Here is a 21051-nt window from a genome sequence, read left to right on the forward strand (position 1 = left end):
TCTTCCCACCGATCACCAATGTAAGGGACATTCTTCTCACTGATCACCAATGTAAGGAACATTCTTCTCACTGATCACCAATGTAAGGAACATTCTTCTCACTGATCACCAATGTAAGGAACATTCTTCTCACTGATCACCAATGTAAGGGACATTCTTCTCACTGATCACCAATGTAAGGGACATTCTTCCCACTGATCACCAATGTAAGGGTCATTCTTCCCAATTTTGTTTATTAAAAGTCTTGCAAACAAAAAGCATAAAATCACTATAAGATATACATAAATATACACATATTTACATAAATGAAAATAAATATAGCAAATCTGCTCTCAAACAAAAGACTTTACAGCAAAGCAAAAATCATGTAATCACCAGGAAAGTAAATCTTAATACAAACTCACACCACTACACCAGACAAACCTGCAAGGTCAAGAAACAAACCCGCACCCATTATGCATGCAGCCCTTCTAAGAAACGTCCAACACCATACATCCACCTATTTCTACCTCAATTACCCGCCGGCGCGTTACCATATCGGTTTCAAAAAGTACCGCAACTCCGCTGCAGGGCTCAGCCGCAAGAGACCAAAAGGAGGGACCGCATCTCCACTCCCTTTTTGCCAGGTGGACATCGGCCAAAGTATGGAGCCAGGTCTCTTGCAAAAATAAAATCTCGGCATCAAACTCGCTGAGCAAAAATAAGGCCATATCACGAGCTCTTGCAGATTTAATGCTGGCGACATTAATGGTCGCCACCTTTATCGGAGGGGGAACTGCCATCAGGATGATTGGGGTAGTCGTTTCTTGACCTTCACCACACTCTCATCACCAGAAACCACTCTCTTCAAACAACGTGACTCATCCATAGATGAAAAAGAAGAAGACAAAGACATCTTTTCACCTGACAACACATTAAAGGTGTTACCAAGGGGAACCCCTCCTGGATCCGACTCTGAGGAAGAGACGACCGGTTTTCTTGTCTTTCTCTTCATTTTTTTCCTCCTCCTAATCTTCTCCCACCCCTCCTCATCCGAATCCCCATCAATGGAATGTGAAACATGGGGTACGGACACCCTTCCATCAGCCCCACCCCCATCCAGCACCCCCACATTCCCCTGACCACGCTTGCGCTGCCGAGGGGCAGGGACTGGAGGCTGAGTGGGAAGATCCGCTAAACCTGCCCCCCCAGCAGCCTCCGCCAGTCTGGAGGATCTACGAATAGATGGATTAGGGACAGGAGGGACAGATTTAGGGACCACATCTCTAGGGGGAACAGAAACAGATGTCACAGACACAGAAGGGACAGACTCAGGGACCACATCACTAAGGGGAACAGAAACAGATGTCACAGACACAGGAGGGACAGACTCAGGGACCACATCACTAGGGGGAACAGAAACAGATGTCACAGACACAGGAGGGACAACAAGAGTTTCAGTGGCCTCATCCTCCTTATCCAGCCTCTGCAGCTCAGCCTCCAACCCTGGCAGGTTATGTAATGCCTCCGGGCATTGACTGTATGGGTGACCAAGTTTTTGGCACAAATTGCACCGAATGTCAGTACAGTCTTTAGCCAAATGGCCAAGCTCCTGGCACAAAGAACATTTCTTGCGGGTGCAGGTGGAGGCAAAATGGCCCTTGTCACCACATTTATTGCACACCTTAGGCTGACCCTGGTAAAAAATGGTCAGCCTGTCCCTCCCCAGAAAGGCTGAACAGGGCAGATGTTGAACAACATTTCCCTGCACCCCCAATTTTAGTGACACTGTCCAGGCCCCTGTCCATATCCCATGCTGATCAAGGACCTTCCGCAGTGGAGCGAGGACTTCACCATAGCGGCGTAACCATACTACCAAATCAGCCTCTGGGATGGATTCGTTACGCACGAGGATCGTCACTGATTTTATTAGAGGCTGCCTGGAAACCACCTTTGGCATCCAACCATTCCACTGCGGAAGGTCCCTGCGCCCCCTAAAACGTTCCCAAAATAAATCCAGACCCTCAGGTTTTACAAAGGATAAATCAAATTCCCAACTCCCAACGGGACAAATCAAAGCAAAAATGTCTGCGACTTTGAACCCCATTTCCAGGATCAACTCGGCCACCCTCCCCCTTACTGGTGGGGTCCCCTCCCCTTCCCACTTCAGCTGGACCACATTTCTCCGCTTATACCCACCAACCATCCCCCCACTAAACCCCCCCAAATTGTGACCACCAACATTTGCACCATTCCCCCCACCCTCCTTAGTGCGATTCCCCAAAACCGACGCGTAACTCCCAGCAGATAAAACATTTGTTTGTTTTGAACCATCTGACACATTTGCAGCAGATATCGATTGCACAGATTTGGTCTGAACAATCGGCGAGTCTTTCCTCTGCTGAGCAGGGGGAGGAATGTCATTTTTATTTTTCCCAGCAGTATTAACCCCTTCACCACCCACCACATCCATTGTTTTATCATTACTGTCATTTTTAGTACTTGCTGGAATATTCACAGTTCCTGCAGTCTTCCCAGCAGTGTCAGTTCCCACTGCTGTGCTTGTAGAAGCTTCAGCTGGTCGGTTCTCTTCTGTCAGGACAGGGTTGTCATCAGGGGATAGTGCAGGCTGGTCTGACACTGCAACAGGTGAAACCTCCATTGCTTCTTCCACTGCACATGGTGCAATATGCTGATCCCCTCCCCCACCACAGGGAGGCTCAGGTGAGGCAATCTCATTGCTGGTAACAGGCATACCTTGTACAGAGGAACTACAGGTCCCAGCAGAAACTCCAGGCAGCGCTTTGCACAAGGCCTTCCCTTTCTGCTCCTTAGTCAGGACACCGTCCACCACAGCAGGTTGGGCAGACATGTTGGAAGGCAGTGAGGTGTGCTGACATTTCTCCACCTGTGCTGGCTTGGCTTCAGGGACTTCTGTATTAGCAGGCTTGTTTGCTCTCAGGGGTGACTCCATCTCCTGGATACATTTCAGGGTGCCATGCTCACTCTCAAAACCCTGGCTGGTTGCCGTCGGCGATTCCAAGCCCTGACATGGAGGGAGAGGTGCAGAAGCAGATGGACCCGCGTCATCCATTATCTGAGGCTGTTGCTGGTCCCTGGAACTTGCTGTCTGGCTGGCAAATCTCCTCTCATTATCAAACTTTTCTCCACTTTTATCTTTCAGCTTTTCCAATAATAAAGATTGTTCCTTTACCTTTTCCTCCAATTCCTGCAACTCAGGCTTCATGGCCAAACGATTTTTACTCCAGGCCTGGAAATACTTGATTTTGAAGGATTTGTGTTCAGCCTTCAAAATTTTAAGTTTTTCTTCAGCTCTTCCAATCGCCCTAAAACGATCAATGCTCTTCTGACTGAAGACATTCGCATCCACAGCAGGGCCTGGACCTACAGACAGATCCTCCACCTCCTCCTCACTAGGCCCCGTATCATCAGGGGGATCCGTCCCGGGGCCTCCCCCAGGATCAGGCATTATTCCTGGGCCAAGCTAGCAGGCAAGGCCCAGGCTTGAAAAAGGTTGGATCTCTCAGAGAGCTCCTTGGGTGTGTCCTCCTCCTTCTTCCCACTGACCACCAATGTAAGGAACATTCTTCTCACTGATCACCAATGTAAGGGACATTATTCCCACTGATCACCAATGTAAGGGACATTCTTCCCACTGATCACCAATGTAAGGGACATTCTTCCCACTGATCACCAATGTAAGGGACATTCTTCCCACTGATCACCAATGTAAGGAGCATTCTTCCCACTGATCACCAATGTAAGGGACATTCTTCTCACTGATCACCAATGTAAGGAACATTCTTCCCACTGATCACCAATGTAAGGAACATTCTTCTCACTGATCACCAATGTAAGGGACATTATTCCCACTGATCACCAATGTAAGGGACATTCTTCCCACTGATCACCAATGTAAGGGACATTCTTCCCACTGATCACCAATGTAAGGAGCATTCTTCCCACTGATCACCAATGTAAGGGACATTCTTCTCACTGATCACCAATGTAAGGAACATTCTTCCCACTGATCACCAATGTAAGGAACATTCTTCTCACTGATCACCAATGTAAGGGTCATTCTTCCCACTGATCACCAATGTAAGGGACATTCTTCTCACTGATCACCAATGTAAGGAACATTCTTCCCACTGATCACCAATGTAAGGAACATTCGTCCCACTGATCACCAATGTAAGGGACATTCTTCCCACTGATCACCAATGTAAGGAACATTCTTCTCACTGATCACCAATGTAAGGGACATTCTTCTCACTGATCACCAATGTAAGGAACATTCTTCTCACTGATCACCAATGTAAGGAGCATTCTTCTCACTGATCACCAATGTAAGGGACATTCTTCTCACTGATCACCAATGTAAGGAACATTCTTCTCACTGATCACCAATGTAAGGAACATTCTTCTCACTGATCACCAATGTAAGGGACATTCTTCTCACTGATCACCAATGTAAGGAACATTCTTCCCACTGATCACCAATGTAAGGAACATTCTTCCCACTGATCACCAATGTAAGGAACATTCTTCCCACTGATCACCAATGTAAGGAACATTCTTCTCACTGATCACCAATGTAAGGAACATTCTTCTCACTGATCACCAATGTAAGGAACATTCTTCCCACTGATCACCAATGTAAGGGACATTCTTCCCACTGATCACCAATGTAAGGAACATTCTTCTCACTGATCACCAATGTAAGGGACATTCTTCTCACTGATCACCAATGTAAGGAACATTCTTCTCACTGATCACCAATGTAAGGGACATTCTTCCCACTGATCACCAATGTAAGGAACATTCTTCTCACTGATCACCAATGTAAGGGGCATTCTTCTCACTGATCACCAATGTAAGGAACATTCTTCTCACTGATCACCAATGTAAGGAACATTCTTCTCACTGATCACCAATGTAAGGGACATTCTTCTCACTGATCACCAATGTAAGGGACATTCTTCTCACTGATCACCAATGTAAGGGACATTCTTCCCACCGATCACCAATGTAAGGGACATTCTTCTCACTGATCACCAATGTAAGGAACATTCTTCTCACTGATCACCAATGTAAGGAACATTCTTCTCACTGATCACCAATGTAAGGAACATTCTTCTCACTGATCACCAATGTAAGGGACATTCTTCTCACTGATCACCAATGTAAGGGACATTCTTCCCACTGATCACCAATGTAAGGGTCATTCTTCCCACTGATCACCAATGTAAGGAACATTCTTCTCACTGATCACCAATGTAAGGGACATTATTCCCACTGATCACCAATGTAAGGGACATTCTTCCCACTGATCACCAATGTAAGGGACATTCTTCCCACTGATCACCAATGTAAGGAGCATTCTTCCCACTGATCACCAATGTAAGGGACATTCTTCTCACTGATCACCAATGTAAGGAACATTCTTCCCACTGATCACCAATGTAAGGAACATTCTTCTCACTGATCACCAATGTAAGGGTCATTCTTCCCACTGATCACCAATGTAAGGGACATTCTTCTCACTGATCACCAATGTAAGGAACATTCTTCCCACTGATCACCAATGTAAGGAACATTCGTCCCACTGATCACCAATGTAAGGAACATTCTTCTCACTGATCACCAATGTAAGGGACATTCTTCTCACTGATCACCAATGTAAGGGACATTCTTCTCACTGATCACCAATGTAAGGGACATTCTTCCCACTGATCACCAATGTAAGGGACATTCTTCCCATTGACATGTGTAGTGGGTTCAAGAGACCTGAAAGTAATTTAAAGGGCTCCACTGGGGTAAAAAGGTGACTTTAGTGAATTCCTAATAAATAAAATGTATCAATAATAGATTTCCCGGCACATACAATGCTGCTGTCCCAGCTGGTCAGGAAGAGTCGATAGTTGAGGAATCCGTCCTTCCCGGAGCTCGTCATCTCTTGTTCCAGGGAATGTAGAAGATCAGCGAACCAGGCGAAGGCTCCGGTCTCCCGGCAGATCCAATACAGATAGATCTACAAGAGGGAAAGAAGGATTAGGGGTTTCCATATCAATGTTTCAGGGACTTGGGCGGCTTTTATTTTAGTGACTCGGGAATGTTTTTCGGTGGGTCGTTGTTTTTTAAGCACAGAATGAAATATCAAAGACTGGCAATTTTTATAAATCGGGATGAAATTTTTGGCCGAAATTTCAGCAAATTTGCTATATTGGTTATAAAATGTTTTACAACGAGGAAGATGAGATCAACGAGGTTTTGTGAGGCTCAAGTTTGGCCAGGAAAGTCCCACAGACGAGAACCTGCTTCTTCCCTCTAGATAATCGCCCCTTATAATTACAATATAAACCAAAGGACAATACCCAAAGTTTGTGGTCATGTGATGTGGGGGGGGGGGGAGGGGAGGGGCTGTGTCTTCTTCTTTCGCCAATGCAAAGTGCGAGGGTCCTTTGTGTGTATTCCTCCCACTGACACCAATGATGGGACACTATTCCTCTCACTGATACCAATGATGGGACACTATTCCTCCCACTGACACCAATGATGGGACACTATTCCTCCCACTGACACCAATGATGGGACACTAATCCTCCCACTGATACCAATGATGGGGACACTATTCCTCCCACTGACACCAATGATGCGACACTATTCCTCCCACTGACACCAATGATGGGACACTATTCCTCCCACTGACACCAATGATGGGACACTATTCCTCCCACTGATACCAATGATGGGACACTATTCCTCCCACTGATACCAATGATGGGACACTATTCCCCCCACTGACACCAATGATGGGGACACTATTCCTCCCACTGACACCAATGATGCGACACTATTCCTCCCACTGACACCAATGATGGGACACTATTCCTCCCACTGATACCAATGATGGGACACTATTCCTCCCACTGATACCAATGATGGACACTATTCCTCCCACTGACTCCAATGATGGGGCACTATTCCTCCCACTGATACCAATGATGGGACACTATTCCTCCCACAGATACCAATGATGGGACACTATTCCTTCCACTGATACCAATGATGGGACACTATTCCTCCCACTGACACCAGTGATGGGGCACTATTCCTCTCACTGACACCAATGATGAGACACTATTCCTCCCACTGACACCACTGATGGGACACTATTCCTCCCACTGACACCAATGATGGGACACTATTCTTCCACTGACACCAATGATGGGACACTATTCTTCCCACTGACACCACTGATGGGACACTATTCCTCCCACTGACACCATTAATAACAAGACTAGAGGGAAGGGGCACATGCAGCCAGTAATACAGACTAGATCTGTCGCTTGTCTTTTAGATTAATGTCACAATAATCCGATCACTTGGGCAATATGTCAGTTGTTGATTCACTCAAACCAGTTCTCCAGATCTGTCAGCTATTCCCGGTTAATTGGCTGACGAGGCAAAGAAAGGAAGACAAGCAGCCCAAAATGAATCTCTGTACCTTTTTGGTTTTCAGCCTTTCATCTTCACGCTGAAACTTGTACCATATGGATTTCAGGATGGAGGCGAAGGGCGTGATCCCGATCCCGGCCCCTACTAGAATGCTGACATCGTACTTAAAGACGTCTTCACTGGCCGTCCCGAATGGTCCATCGACCTTCAGACTAAATGGGGGAAACAATGTGGAGGAAATGAAGAAAATCAAATCCTCTCGTCTCTGATCTCATATCCAATAGAAAATTAAATGTTACGTCACTCTTCATTGTGCCGATTTAGAATGCCAGGCTAAATTTTACAATGCTTAAAGAGAACCTGTCGCCAGACCATTCATTTCAACACCTCCCATAAGATTGTATGCGTTTTTTTTTAGGCATGGTATTTCCTTGTCAAAGCCTCCCTTGTATAGACATCCAAAAGTCCTGAGACTGCTGCTAGGTGCCGCCATCTTGAATGTGATGTCAGCAGCCCCTGTAGACCCTAGTGATACTCTATAATGTTCTTAAATGTCGATTTTGACCTTAATTGGTTCATTTCGGATAAATTAATTCTCCCCTTTTTTTTGTATAGGATTATGAATTAATTAATAGATCTGCTTAATAAATTATATATACCGTATTTATCGGCGTATACCGCGCACTTTTTTCCCCTAAAATTAGGGGAAAAGTGTGGGTGCGCGTTATACGCCGATACTGCTGTTCCCGGGCGCCGCTGAAATAGACCGAGCCGGGTGTACTGCGCACTCAGCTAGGCTCGGCCACGCTCGGCTCTGCCCGGAACCGCGCAAGAGGAGCCGAACACACAGGAAATCCGGCTCCTCTCGGCTCGGCAAAGGCGCCAAATACAAAAACGGACACTCACAACGCTGGACGGACCCCGCGAGGAAGCCGCAGACGGACACCTCCAAAGCCGCAGACGGACACCTCCAAAGTCGCAGACGGACACCTCCAAAGCCGCAGATGGACACCCACAACGCTGGACGGACGCCGCGCGATGAGGTGGGGGCGCACAGAGACACAGGATACCGGCCGTCGCGGGGGAGGTGGGGGCGCGCGGCCTTGATTACCGGCGGACGCCGGTGCCAGGTCACAATTTCTTGTCGCAATTGCGACCTGGCGCCCGGATTTTGTCGAGCCCTGGTATATTATATCTCATATATTTTTGCACTGATTGCACTTTCTGCTTTTTATATGTTGGGAGGAAACCCCTCAACATCATAGGGTGATTAGGAATAATACATGAAATAATAGGACTTGGCAGTGGAAAGTGTACAAATAGTTTGAGCTTCGAGAAGAACTTTCTGTCATCGCTAATTCTCACCAAGGCGTTTTCTGATCTTGGTCCTTAAAAACTTGAATGAGTCTATCTGTCCAGTCCCCCGCAGATCGGATATGTACAGAGAAGAAGTCTTCTTCTGGGGCAGAGGTGAGAGTAAACGGGTGCCATTCCAGGGTTGAAATCAATGGGCAGTTGATGAATATGTATTGGCCAACTTCCATTTTGAATCCACGTTTTTTCATTTGGATTTCTAAGACTTTGGACGGATGACTGACAGTCTTGAAAAAGAACAAAAATACTTGAAATTAAAACAGGTAGCCTGGTTAACCTATATATAGCAACTAATCAAACTCTCTGGGCTAGATTCACATAGACTAGCGGATCTTTAGATCCGCGTAATCTATGCGATTTACGATCCGCCGGCGCACTTTTGCGAGGCTAGTGCAGTATTCAGAAAGCACTTACCTCCAAACTTGCGCCGGCGGATCGTAACTCCCCCGGCGGAATTCTAATTCCGCGGCTAGGGGGAGTGTACAATTTAAATCAGGCGCGTTCCCGCGCCGATTTAACTGCGCATGCGCCGCCGGCGATATTTCCCAGTGCGCATGCTCCAAATGACGTCGCTAGGACGTCATTGTTTTCGGCGGCAACGTAAATTCCGGCCATCCGTATTCCCGACCGTCTTACGCAAACGACGTAAAAATTTGAAACTCGGCGCGGGAACGACGGCCATACTTAACATTAGCTACCCCTCATATAGCAGGGGTAACTATTGGAAAAAGCCGAACGCAAACGCCGTAAAAAAAAAGCGACGGGCGGGCGTTCGTTTCTGAATCGGCGTATCTCCTCATTTGCATATTCGTCGCGAGTAAAACACGAAACGCCACCTAGCGGACAGCGGAAGATTGCAGCCTAAGATCCCACGGTGTAAGTCACTTACACCAGTTGGATCTAAGGGAGATCTATGTGTAACTGATTCTTAAGAATCAGTCGCATAGATCCGACCGTCGGATCTCAGAGATACGACGGCGTATCGGGAGATACGCCGTCGTATCTCTTTTTGAATCTGGCCCTCTGTGTTTTTTAATAGTTTAGAGATTAAACTACTGTATTTATCGGCGTATAACGCTCACTTTTTTCCCCTTAAAATCAGGGGGAAATCGTGGGTGCGCGTTATATGCCGATCCTCGCTGTGCCGAGTGCCGCTGACCAGGACGGACAAAGACCGAGCAGAGCCGAGTGTACTGGGCACTCGGCTAGGCTCGGTCACGCTCGGCTCCGCCCGCAGCCATGCGAGTGGAGCCGAGAGAAGCCGAACAGACCGGAAATCCGGCTCTGCACCGCTCGACCGAGGCGCCAAACTCAAACGCACAATGCTGCAACCCCCGGCAGACGGACGCCGGACAAGGCTGCCGATGGACGCCGGGCAAGACAGCAGACGGACAAGACAGCAGACGGACACCGACAAGGCTGGACAGCCCCAGCGCAAGGCCGCAGATGGACACCGGACAAGGCCGCCGATGGACGCCGGGCAAGACAGCAGACGGACACCGACAAGGCTGGACGGACCCCGCGCAAGGCCGCAGACGGACGCCGGACAAGGCCGCCGATGGACGCCGGGCAAGCTTGGGTTGCGCGTTATACGAAGGCGCGCAGTATACGCCGATAAATACGGTAAACATTTGACTGAATGGCATAGCCCACACAGCCAAATGTTTGTGGAGATCAGTGTTAATTTTGACGTCAAATTTCGATTTAGTTTTAGTCATATGTGTGGGAAGTGAATTGCGCTCCCCCTTTTTTTTTCTTATCTATCACCACCTATTTCTAGGTACTGATTAGGTTATTAATCACCAATACACAACACCTCTATTTAAATGTGCTAATATTCTTCTAATTGGGAATACAAGTGCGCCCAGTAAGGGCGTGAACCTATATGCAACTTGCGTGAATCTATGCGATTAACATAGTACTCATACTATAATCCCCTTATCCAATATAATAAAAGTGACTGCCCATCCGAAGGCAAACAAGTGTTATACAAAAACCAAAAATATATATATATATATATAAAACAAATATTATAATGTGAAACAACACATGTAGATGACAATTCGATGGAGGATTTCAAAATAGATCCTCTATTCATTAAAGTCCCAATGTGCTGGTTAAATATTCATTTAAAGCGGAGTTCCGGCCACAATTTCACTTTTTAAATATAAATTCCCCTGTAATACACAAGCTTAATGTATTCTAGTAAAGTTAGTCTGTAAACTAAGGTCCGTTTGTTAGGTTGTTACAGCATTTAGACACTTTATAAAATAGAAATTGACTGGGGCCATCTTAAGTGTGGGCATCATGAAGCCAGACTGTATGACTTCCTGGATTTCAGCCTTGCAGATCTCGCACATGCTCAGTGCTGCACAAGCAGTGTCAGATCAGGTTTCAGCACCTGTGCTGTCCAAGTCACATGATTCTTTGAGACTGGGGAGTGCACAGACTCCTGGAAAGTTACACCCACTACATTCCCAGGAGTCTGTGCGGTGTAGGTTAGGAAGCATTAAGCACCTAGGTGCAGGAAGTGGGAAGATTAACTATTCTGCCTTGCAACAAGACTTTGAAGGCATCTAAAAAAAAAAAAAAAAATGTGTAAAGGACTAATGACATTTTTTTTAAAACTACTGATGTAATGTTATATTTATGGGTGGAACTCCACTTTAAGTGCTTCTCCCGTGGATTTATAATACAACGATTATGACACCAATTTCTGTGATATTCCCGTCACCGCTAGGAATGGCCACTCACCAGATCTCAATCAATCAAAATGCCTTTGGTTCATTCCCAGGATAACCACTCCTTTTACACGTCTGTTCCCCAATTTCCAGATGCCTTGAATGTGCCAATAGGGGACTCTATCTCTCCTACAGTAGCTCATAAAAAAAGAGGAGTGCCCCTCATGGTGTATGTAACAGACCTATGCATGCTGCCTGGACATTTATAATCTTCATGCAGGGAGGACTACAAGGAACTGCATGGCTTGTCACAATTGGATGTACCACATTGTATTCTGAGCTCAAAGGGTTAATTGGACAAGGGTCTCTTTCACTGCTGAATGCTAATGTACCCTTTGCATAGCTAATGAACTCTCTTTTGTGTAGGTAACAGCCTCCTGTGAGGTGTATGCTGATGGGGATTATGTGTGAGTGATAATTGTTTTAAAGGTTAATTGAATTCTATTGTCTGATCAAGCTAAGTTTACGAGTCAAAACGTCTAGCGGCTGATTGGCTCAAGGGAATGTCATTATTTCAAAGTATGTGTATTGAAGCCCCCCCTGGGGGGGGGGGGGGGGGGGAGTGTCATTTGTTTCTGTACAGTTTGTAACCAGATATAAGGAGGTAAAATGTGGCATTAAAAATCAGTCTGCTTGACTCTGCAAACGTAGCCCGTCACGTTTCTTGGAAGGGCGTTCGATGGGATATACCGGCGGTACCTGCATATCGCAGCTTGCCAGGGAAAAGGACTTCTCCAACGGCTGAGACCCTCACACGATCGGGGTAGCCGTTACAGTGTAATACATAAAAAATGTATTGGCTACTTAAAATCAAATAGATATTGCACTCACATTTAAATGTGCCCGTATGCCGGCACCAAGCTTCTCCAACCATGTATGCAAAGCCAAGCCAAGATGGAAGGTAAAAGTTGTTCCTCTCAGATTTCCCCAGCGTCAATCTCACGATTAGTGCGCAGTTTTTGTGGGTATCAGCAGCCTATACGTGTTTCACAATCAGTGTTGCATCCTCAGTAAGCTTACTTTTCCCTTCCATCTTGGCTTGGCTTTGCCTACATGGTTGGAGAAGCTTGGTGCCGGCATTTTTCTATTCCGATGGAAATTTACTAGACCTCAAGAGATTCGGGAGGAGTCCACATACTCTTGGTAATAAAGTGCATTAGACATTTTCATAAAAATTCCCTGGCATAATTTGCTGGAAAATGTGCCAACTTAAAAGTTCATGCTTCAAGGTAAACATTTTTATTGCCTTCACTTCCTCAACCACCCAACACTTTTATACTTATTTGGTTTTAGGCCAAGCGTTGTAGACACACTTTTCCCATTCTCCATGAAGATTTCATATCTCAGGGAACACCTGGTAAGGTTAGTCCCTCAGGGGTCATGCCCCTTACGTTGGTGGTGTGAAGTCTGAAGAATTCTGCTGATAGAGGGGTGGCTAGAATGACACCCTTGACAGTGGCCTCACTAGGGTTGGTGTCACCCGGTACTGAAAAAATTGGTGTCATCCCCTCCTCCACCAACTATAGTTCCCCCTCAGTATGGACCCCCCTCCACTAACTACAGACCCCCTCCATCAATATAGCCCCCCCTCCCTCAGTACAGACCCCCTTCCATCAATATAGACCCCCCCTACTAAGTACACACTCCCCTCCCTCAGTACAAACCCCCTCCGTCAGTATAGACCCCCCTCCGTCAGTATAGACCCCCCTCCGTCAGTAATATAGACCCCCTTTCCTTAGTATAGACCCCCCACTAAGTACTGACCCCCTCCCTCAGTACATACACCCCCCCTCAGTGCCGACCCCCATCAGTATGGAATCCCCCTCAGTGCAGACCCCCCATTAGTATAGAAAACCCCCCCTCAGTGCAGACCCCCTCATCAGTACATACCCCCCCCTCAGTGCCGACCCCCATCAGTATGGAATCCCCCTCAGTGCAGACCCCCACATTAGTATAGAATCCCCCCTCAGTGCAGACCCCCCCATTAGTATAGAATCCCCCCTCAGTGCAGACCCCCACATTAGTATAGAATCCCCCCTCAGTGCAGACCCCCCCATCAGTACATACACCCCCCCCTCAGTGCCGACCCCCATCAGTGTGGAATCCCCCTCAGTGCAGACCCCCCCATTAGTATAGAATCCCCCCTCAGTGCAAAACCTCCATTAGTATAGACACCCCCTGCACATGTCCATCCACATATACATTAGTGAAGTTTACAGACCTCGGAACAGCACAGACAGATACACACAGCAGTGTGTGTCCCTCTGGCTCAGATCAGGGCAGCGGGCAATGTTATCGGTGTGTGCCGCTACCCACGGGTGTCACCCCTCTGGTGGGTGTCACCCCTCTGGCGGGTATCATCCAAGTGCGGCCCGCACCCCCTGCCCCCACCTAGCAACGCCACTGACCCTTGAAGTCATGCTGCTGGCTCTACCAAGTGTCATAGGACCTGGAACTATGCAGGCACCATCAGATGGAAGGACAGTTAGGAACAGCTCAAGGAACCCCCAACCAACCCTGGAGGAACCCTAGGGTTCCACAAAACCCTGGTTGACAATGGCTGGCTTAGATCATAATGACATTATGACCACAGCAAACATCCAGAGCAATGCACAGATCAGGGAAGGTTGCAGACACCAGTATTCAGACGGTATGCCTAGACAAGAAAAGAGGACAACCATACTGGAACCAGTCATGAGAGAAGAGAATACCAAAACCAGTAAGAGCGACTGGTTTCTTATTGGTCCCCAACTCTTACAGCCGCTCTGAGGCTATGGGTCCAGTGTTGGTAGAATGTAATGACCAAGAAAAGGGGGACATGCAGATTTTTTATCATAACTCAAGAGATTTCATCATGTCCCCATACCTGTATCCTTATATACAGTACCTTATATACCTTCCCCATACCTGGATCCTTATATACCTTATATACCTTCCCCATATCTGGCTCCTTATATACATTCCCCATACCTGGCTCCTTATATACCTTCCCCATACCTGGATCCTTATATACCTTCCCCATACCTGGCTCCTTATATACCTTCCTCATACCTGGCTCCTTATATACCTTATATACCTTCCCCATACCTGGCTCCTTATATACCTTCCTCATACCTGGCTCCTTATATACCTTATATACCTTCCCCATACCTGGCTCCTTATATACCTTCCCCATACCTGGCTCCTTATATACCTTATATACCTTCCCCATACCTGGCTCCTTATATACCTTATATACCTTCCCCATACCTGGCTCCTTATATACTTTCCCCATACCTGGCTCCTTATATACCTTCCCCATACCTGGATCCTTATATACCTTCCCCATACCTGGATCCTTATATACCTTCCCCATACCTGGATCCTTATATACCTTCCCCATACCTGGCTCCTTATATACCTTCCCCATACCTGGCTCCTTATATACCTTCCCCATACCTGGCTCCTTATATACCTTCCCCATACCTGGCTCCTTATATACCTTCCCCATACCTGGCTCCTTATATACCTTATATACCTTCCTCATACCTGGCTCCTTATATACCTTCCCCATACCTGGCTCCTTATATACCGTATATACCTTCCCCATACCTGGCTCCTTATATACCTTCCCCATACCTGGCTCCTTATATACCTTCCCCATACCTGGCTCCTTATATACCTTCCCCATACCTGGCTCCTTATATACCTTATATACCTTCCCCATACCTGGCTCCTTATATACCTTATATACCTTCCCCATACCTGGCTCCTTATATACCTTATATACCTTCCCCATACCTGGCTCCTTATATACCTTCCCCATACCTGGCTCCTTATATACCTTATATACCTTCCCCATACCTGGCTCCTTATATACCTTCCCCATACCTGGCTCCTTATATACCTTCCCCATACCTGGCTCCTTATATACCTTCCCCATACCTGGATCCTTATATACCTTCCCCATACCTGGATCCTTATATACCTTCCCCATACCTGGCTCCTTATATACCTTCCCCATACCTGGATCCTTATATACCTTCCCCATACCTGGATCCTTATATACCTTCCCCATACCTGGCTCCTTATATACCTTCCCCATACCTGGCTCCTTATATACCTTCCCCATACCCGGCTCCTTATATACCTTCCCCATACCTGGCTCCTTATATACCTTCCCCATACCTGGCTCCTTATATACCTTCCCCATACCTGGCTCCTTATATACCTTCCCCATACCTGGCTCCTTATATACCTTCCCCATACCTGGCTCCTTATATACCTTCCCCATACCTGGATCCTTATATACCTTCCCCATACCTGGCTCCTTATATACCTTCCCCATATCTGGCTCCTTATATACCTTATATACCTTCCCCATACCTGGCTCCTTATATACCTTCCCCATATCTGGCTCCTTATATACCTTCCCCATATCTGGCTCCTTATATACCTTATATACCTTCCCCTGACCTGGCTCCTTATATACCTTCCCCATACCTGGATCCTTATATACCTTCCCCATACCTGGATCCTTATATACCTTCCCCATACCTGGCTCCTTATATACCTTCCCCATACCTGGCTCCTTATATACCTTCCCCATACCCGGCTCCTTATATACCTTCCCCATACCTGGCTCCTTATATACCTTCCCCATACCTGGCTCCTTATATACCTTCCCCATACCTGGCTCCTTATATACCTTCCCCATACCTGGCTCCTTATATACCTTCCCCATACCTGGCTCCTTATATACCTTCCCCATACCTGGATCCTTATATACCTTCCCCATACCTGGCTCCTTATATACCTTCCCCATATCTGGCTCCTTATATACCTTATATACCTTCCCCATACCTGGCTCCTTATATACCTTCCCCATATCTGGCTCCTTATATACCTTATATACCTTCCCCATACCTGGCTCCTTATATACCTTCCCCATATCTGGCTCCTTATATACCTTCCCCATATCTGGCTCCTTATATACCTTATATACCTTCCCCTGACCTGGCTCCTTATATACCTTCCCCATACCTGTGTAGCGCCTGGTTACTTCCAAGTACCGGTGCTATTGAAATTTAGAGGGTGATTAGAGTGCTAATGACTCTGATTCCAATTACAATGTTTGAGTAGGGTCTCTATTTCAGCTTGGCTATACTGTGGGCTTGTTCTTTTGTTACTGGGGTGTTATCTCACCCCGGGACGACAGGTGGCAGCAGTGGAGTTAAGGCTTGGGTGTTTTTTACCAGCAGCCAATCAGGAGGGAGTGTCCTCGCTGGGCATGCTGGGAGAGGGTACTTATGGAACAGACGCCATTGAGTCTGGGTCATCTTCTTCCAGTGTGGCACCCACCTTTAGGGTGACCACATCACGGCGTTATGGCCTACCTGGCCGGGGTGCGCGTGCCAGGCGGTGTTCCTGGTTCCGGGACCATGTTGGTCCTGGAACATTTGAGCAGCGACGGGGAACCAGTGATCGACTGGGTCCCCACTTTTGAGGATCCCAAGCGGTAGAGCTGTTCGGTGGGGAGTCCGTCTGAGGAGCACCAATGAGAGGCTGGCGATCCAAAAGGATTTCGACAAACCACCGGGGATCAAGGTAGCCGGACACTGAATGATTCATCACCTGTCAGTCGGTACCTGGGCGACGTTAAGAAGGAGATCCAGGCGTAATTCTTCCGAGGAGGATTACCTCCGTATTTGCAATCAGAGGTGTCTCCCTGACGTCCATTTCAGGAGGGTCTGTGGCAGAGACTTTATCCTAAAAAGGTTCGAGTGATACTCCGGCTGCCAGGTCAGTGAGAGGGGCCTGTCCGGGTCAGTGAGAGAGGCCTGTCCGGGTCAGTGAGAGAGGCCTGTCCGGGTCAGTGAGAGAGGCCTGTCCGGGTCAGTGAGAGAGGCCTGTCCGGGTCAGTGAGAGAGGCCTGTCCGGGTCAGTGAGAGAGGCCTGTCCGGGTCAGTGAGAGAGGCCTGTCCGGGTCAGTGAGAGAGGCCTGTCCGGGTCAGTGAGAGAGGCCTGTCCGGGTCAGTGAGAGAGGCCTGTCCGGGTCAGTGAGAGGGGCCTGTCCGGGTCAGTGAGAGGGGCCTGTCCGGGTCAGTGAGAGGGGCCTGTCCGGGTCAGTGAGAGGGGCCTGTCCGGGTCAGTGAGAGGGGCCTGTCCGGGTCAGTGAGAGGGGCCTGTCCGGGTCAGTGAGAGAGGCCTGTCCGGGTCAGTGAGAGAGGCCTGTCCGGGTCAGTGAGAGAGGCCTGTCCGGGTCAGTGAGAGGGGCCTGTCCGGGTCAGTGAGAGGGGCCTGTCCGGGTCAGTGAGAGGGGCCTGTCCGGGTCAGTGAGAGGGGCCTGTCCGGGTCAGTGAGAGGGGCCTGTCCGGGTCAGTGAGAGGGGCCTGTCCGGGTCAGTGAGAGGGGCCTGTCCGGGTACACTAAACCCACTCAAGCAGGAGTGGTGCGGAAAGTGTTACTTATGGGAACAGGACTGTTCCAAATGCTACGCCTGAATCTGCTGTTCTCCTTCTTCTTCTAAACTCTATCCTTTCATCACCGGTTCATTGTTTTTACCCGGCTGGGTAATAAAGAGCACAGCAAAAGACACCTGTTGTGGACATTCCTTTACTACTGCTATATGCACCATTCACCCCTAGGAATTCGGAGGAGCCACGAGGTAAATGTGCCGCCCAAAACAAACCAGCAGCTCCTCCGGGGTTGGGCTACACCTGGATCCTTATACACCTTCCCCTTTCAACCTATCAGGATCTATTGAACATGCCCAAGATGTCTTGCAAAGGGAAACATTTGACGGGGTGTCCAAAAATCTTTAGCCATATAGGGTATAATCCCAAAGACAATGTTATTGGCATCATACGGAGGTAAATCTTGGCTTATATATTTGTGCTCACCTTTATGACAACAACTTTCTGTTGTGAACGATAAAATCTCAGAAGTCTTTCAAAAACATATAAGATTATTGGTGCCAAGATCCACTTCCAGGTCTAGAAAGATAACAAATTAATCAATTAAGTTAAAGTAAAAATAAGAAAAACTATACACTAAACCTCGTCACGAATGTCAGGACAAAAAATAATAATAAAATAATAATATTAATAATAATAATAATAATAATAATAATCACAATAAAAATTATATAGAAGCAGGACAGAGCCATCTTGGAAGAAGCAGGGCCATCTTGGAAGAGACATAGCCATCTTGGAAGAGACATGGCCATCTTGGAAGAGACATGGCCATCTTGGAAGAGACATAGTCATCTTGGAAGAGACATGGCCATCTTGGAAGAGACATAGTCATCTTGGAAGAGACATGGCCATCTTGGAAGAGACATAGTCATCTTGGAAGAGACATGGCCATCTTGGAAGAGACATAGTCATCTTGGCAGGGCCATCTTGGCAGAGGCAGAGCCAACTTGGAAGAGACATGGCCATCTTGGAAGAGACATAGTCATCTTGGAAGAGACATGGCCATCTTGGAAGAGACATAGTCATCTTGGCAGGGCCATCTTGGCAGAGGCAGAGCCAACTTGGAAGAGACATAGCCATCTTGGAAGAGACATGACCATCTTGGAAGAGACATGGCCATCTTGGAAGAGACATAGTCATCTTGGCAGGGCCATCTTGGAAGAGGCAGGCCTTTGTTTTCTCACGTCAGAGACCCCAAAAAGTACTCAGGAGCCTCCAAAACAGTGAGCAACACCGTACCTTCACCAAATCGCTCCAAATTTCATGAAACTTGAAATCAGCGGCAGCAATGCCTTAGATCTCACACTGCATATATACAGTGATACAGATCAGAAATGCCTAGGCACAATCACATACCAGGAAGCGGGCTGCTATTTTTCAAGAGAAATTCAGGACAAAAAGATACATACAGAAGTTCGGGGTAAAGCTTAGGCACAGTTACCATTTCTAAATGTTCTATTTCACATAGTAAATCTCAATTGTAGTAAAGAAAGTTGTAAAGAAAAAAAAAATGTCACCTTAATGCAATCTATGCATTAAGGTGAAAAAACATCGGATGCTGACGGCCCCCCACCCCCCCGAGCCCCCATTATACTTACCTGACCCCTCAAAAGTCCCACGCTCGTTCCCGAGATCTTCTTCGTCGCTGATTGGCTAGAGCAGATGGATTGAGAGCAGCGCAGCCATTGGCTGGCGCTGCTGTCAATCACATCCAGTGACGCGGCGGGGCCGAGTGATACAGTGAGCGGGAGCGCGCCCGCAAGGACTCATCACCATGCGAGCGCTCTCGCATGACTGTGGTGAGTAATTGCGGGGAGGACAGAGACAGCCGCCGAGGGACCCCAGAAGACGAGGATCGGGGGCCACTCTATGTAAAACGAACTGCACAGTGGAGGTAAGTATAATATGTTTGTTATTTTAACCACTAGAGTACCGGGCCATCGTCAAATGACGGCTCCACGGTTACTCTGAAAATTCAACAGGACGTCATATGACGTCCTGTATTCTTGCGGCCACTGGGGGGTGCGCGAGCGCGCCGGCGGCCGCGCGCGCCCGGCGCGTCCCCGAGATGCCGATGCGCGTGCCTGGCGGTCGCGATGTCCGCCAGGCACTCGGAATCGGCGGCTACAGGGACAAGACGTGGAGCTCTGTGTGTAATGATGGGGTGTAAACACAGAGCTCCACGTCCTGTCAGGGGAGAGAGGAGACCGATCTGTGTCTCTTGTACATAGGGACATAGATCGGTCACCTCCCCCAGTCACCCCCCTTCCCCCACAGTTAGAACACAATTTAGGTATACATATTAACCCCTCCCTCACCCCCTAGTGTTAACCCCTTGAATGCCAGTCACATTTATACAGTAATTAGTGCATATTTATCGCATTAATCGCTGTATAAATGTGAATGGCACCAAAAACGTGTCCGATGTGTTCGCCGCAATGTCACGGTGACAGTAAAAAAAACGCAAATCGCCGCCAATACTAGTAAAAAAATTAATAAAATAAAAATGCCATAAATCTATCAGCTATTTTGTAAACGCTATAACTTTTGCGCAAACCAATCAATATATGATCATTGCGATTTTTTTTACCAAAAATATGTAGAAGAATACATATCGGCCTAAACTGAGGGAAAAAAAACGTTTTTTTAAAAAAAATTGTGATATTTATTAAATAAAAAAGTAAAAAATAGTGTTTTTTTTTTAAATTGTCATTCTTCTTTTGTTTATAGCGCAAAAAATAAAAACCGCAGAGGTGATCAAATACCACCAAAAGAAAGCTCTATTTGTGGGAACAAAATGATAAAAAAAATTTTGGGTACAGTGTAGCACGACCGCGCAATTGTCATTCAAAGTGCGACAGTGCTGAAAGCTGAAAATTGGCTTGGGCAGGAAGGGGCGTAAGTGCCCAGTATGGAAGTGGTTAAATGAAAAAAAATATTCCTTTACTAATGCTTTAATTTAGGATCCATAAAGGAGTATAGTATAAGCCAGGGGTTGACAAATTTGCTTGGAATCTAGG

General features: G+C 47.2%; 1 protein-coding gene across 1 annotated transcript in view; it reads right to left on the reverse strand.

Moving 5' to 3' along the window:
- Window positions 1–21051, reverse strand: part of NOX1 (NADPH oxidase 1) — a 74443-nt gene that overhangs the window by 7775 nt on the left and 45617 nt on the right. The window contains exons 8-11 of the mRNA XM_040322720.1: window positions 18458–18550; window positions 8827–9062; window positions 7511–7673; window positions 5888–6034 (exon numbers count right to left, since the gene is read on the reverse strand). Of these exons, the coding sequence (XP_040178654.1) occupies window positions 5888–6034; window positions 7511–7673; window positions 8827–9062; window positions 18458–18550 (639 nt within the window). The remainder of the gene's footprint in view (window positions 1–5887; window positions 6035–7510; window positions 7674–8826; window positions 9063–18457; window positions 18551–21051) is intronic.

The sequence above is a fragment of the Rana temporaria genome, chromosome 9, assembly GCF_905171775.1.
Source record: "Rana temporaria chromosome 9, aRanTem1.1, whole genome shotgun sequence".
NCBI lineage: Eukaryota > Metazoa > Chordata > Amphibia > Anura > Ranidae > Rana > Rana temporaria.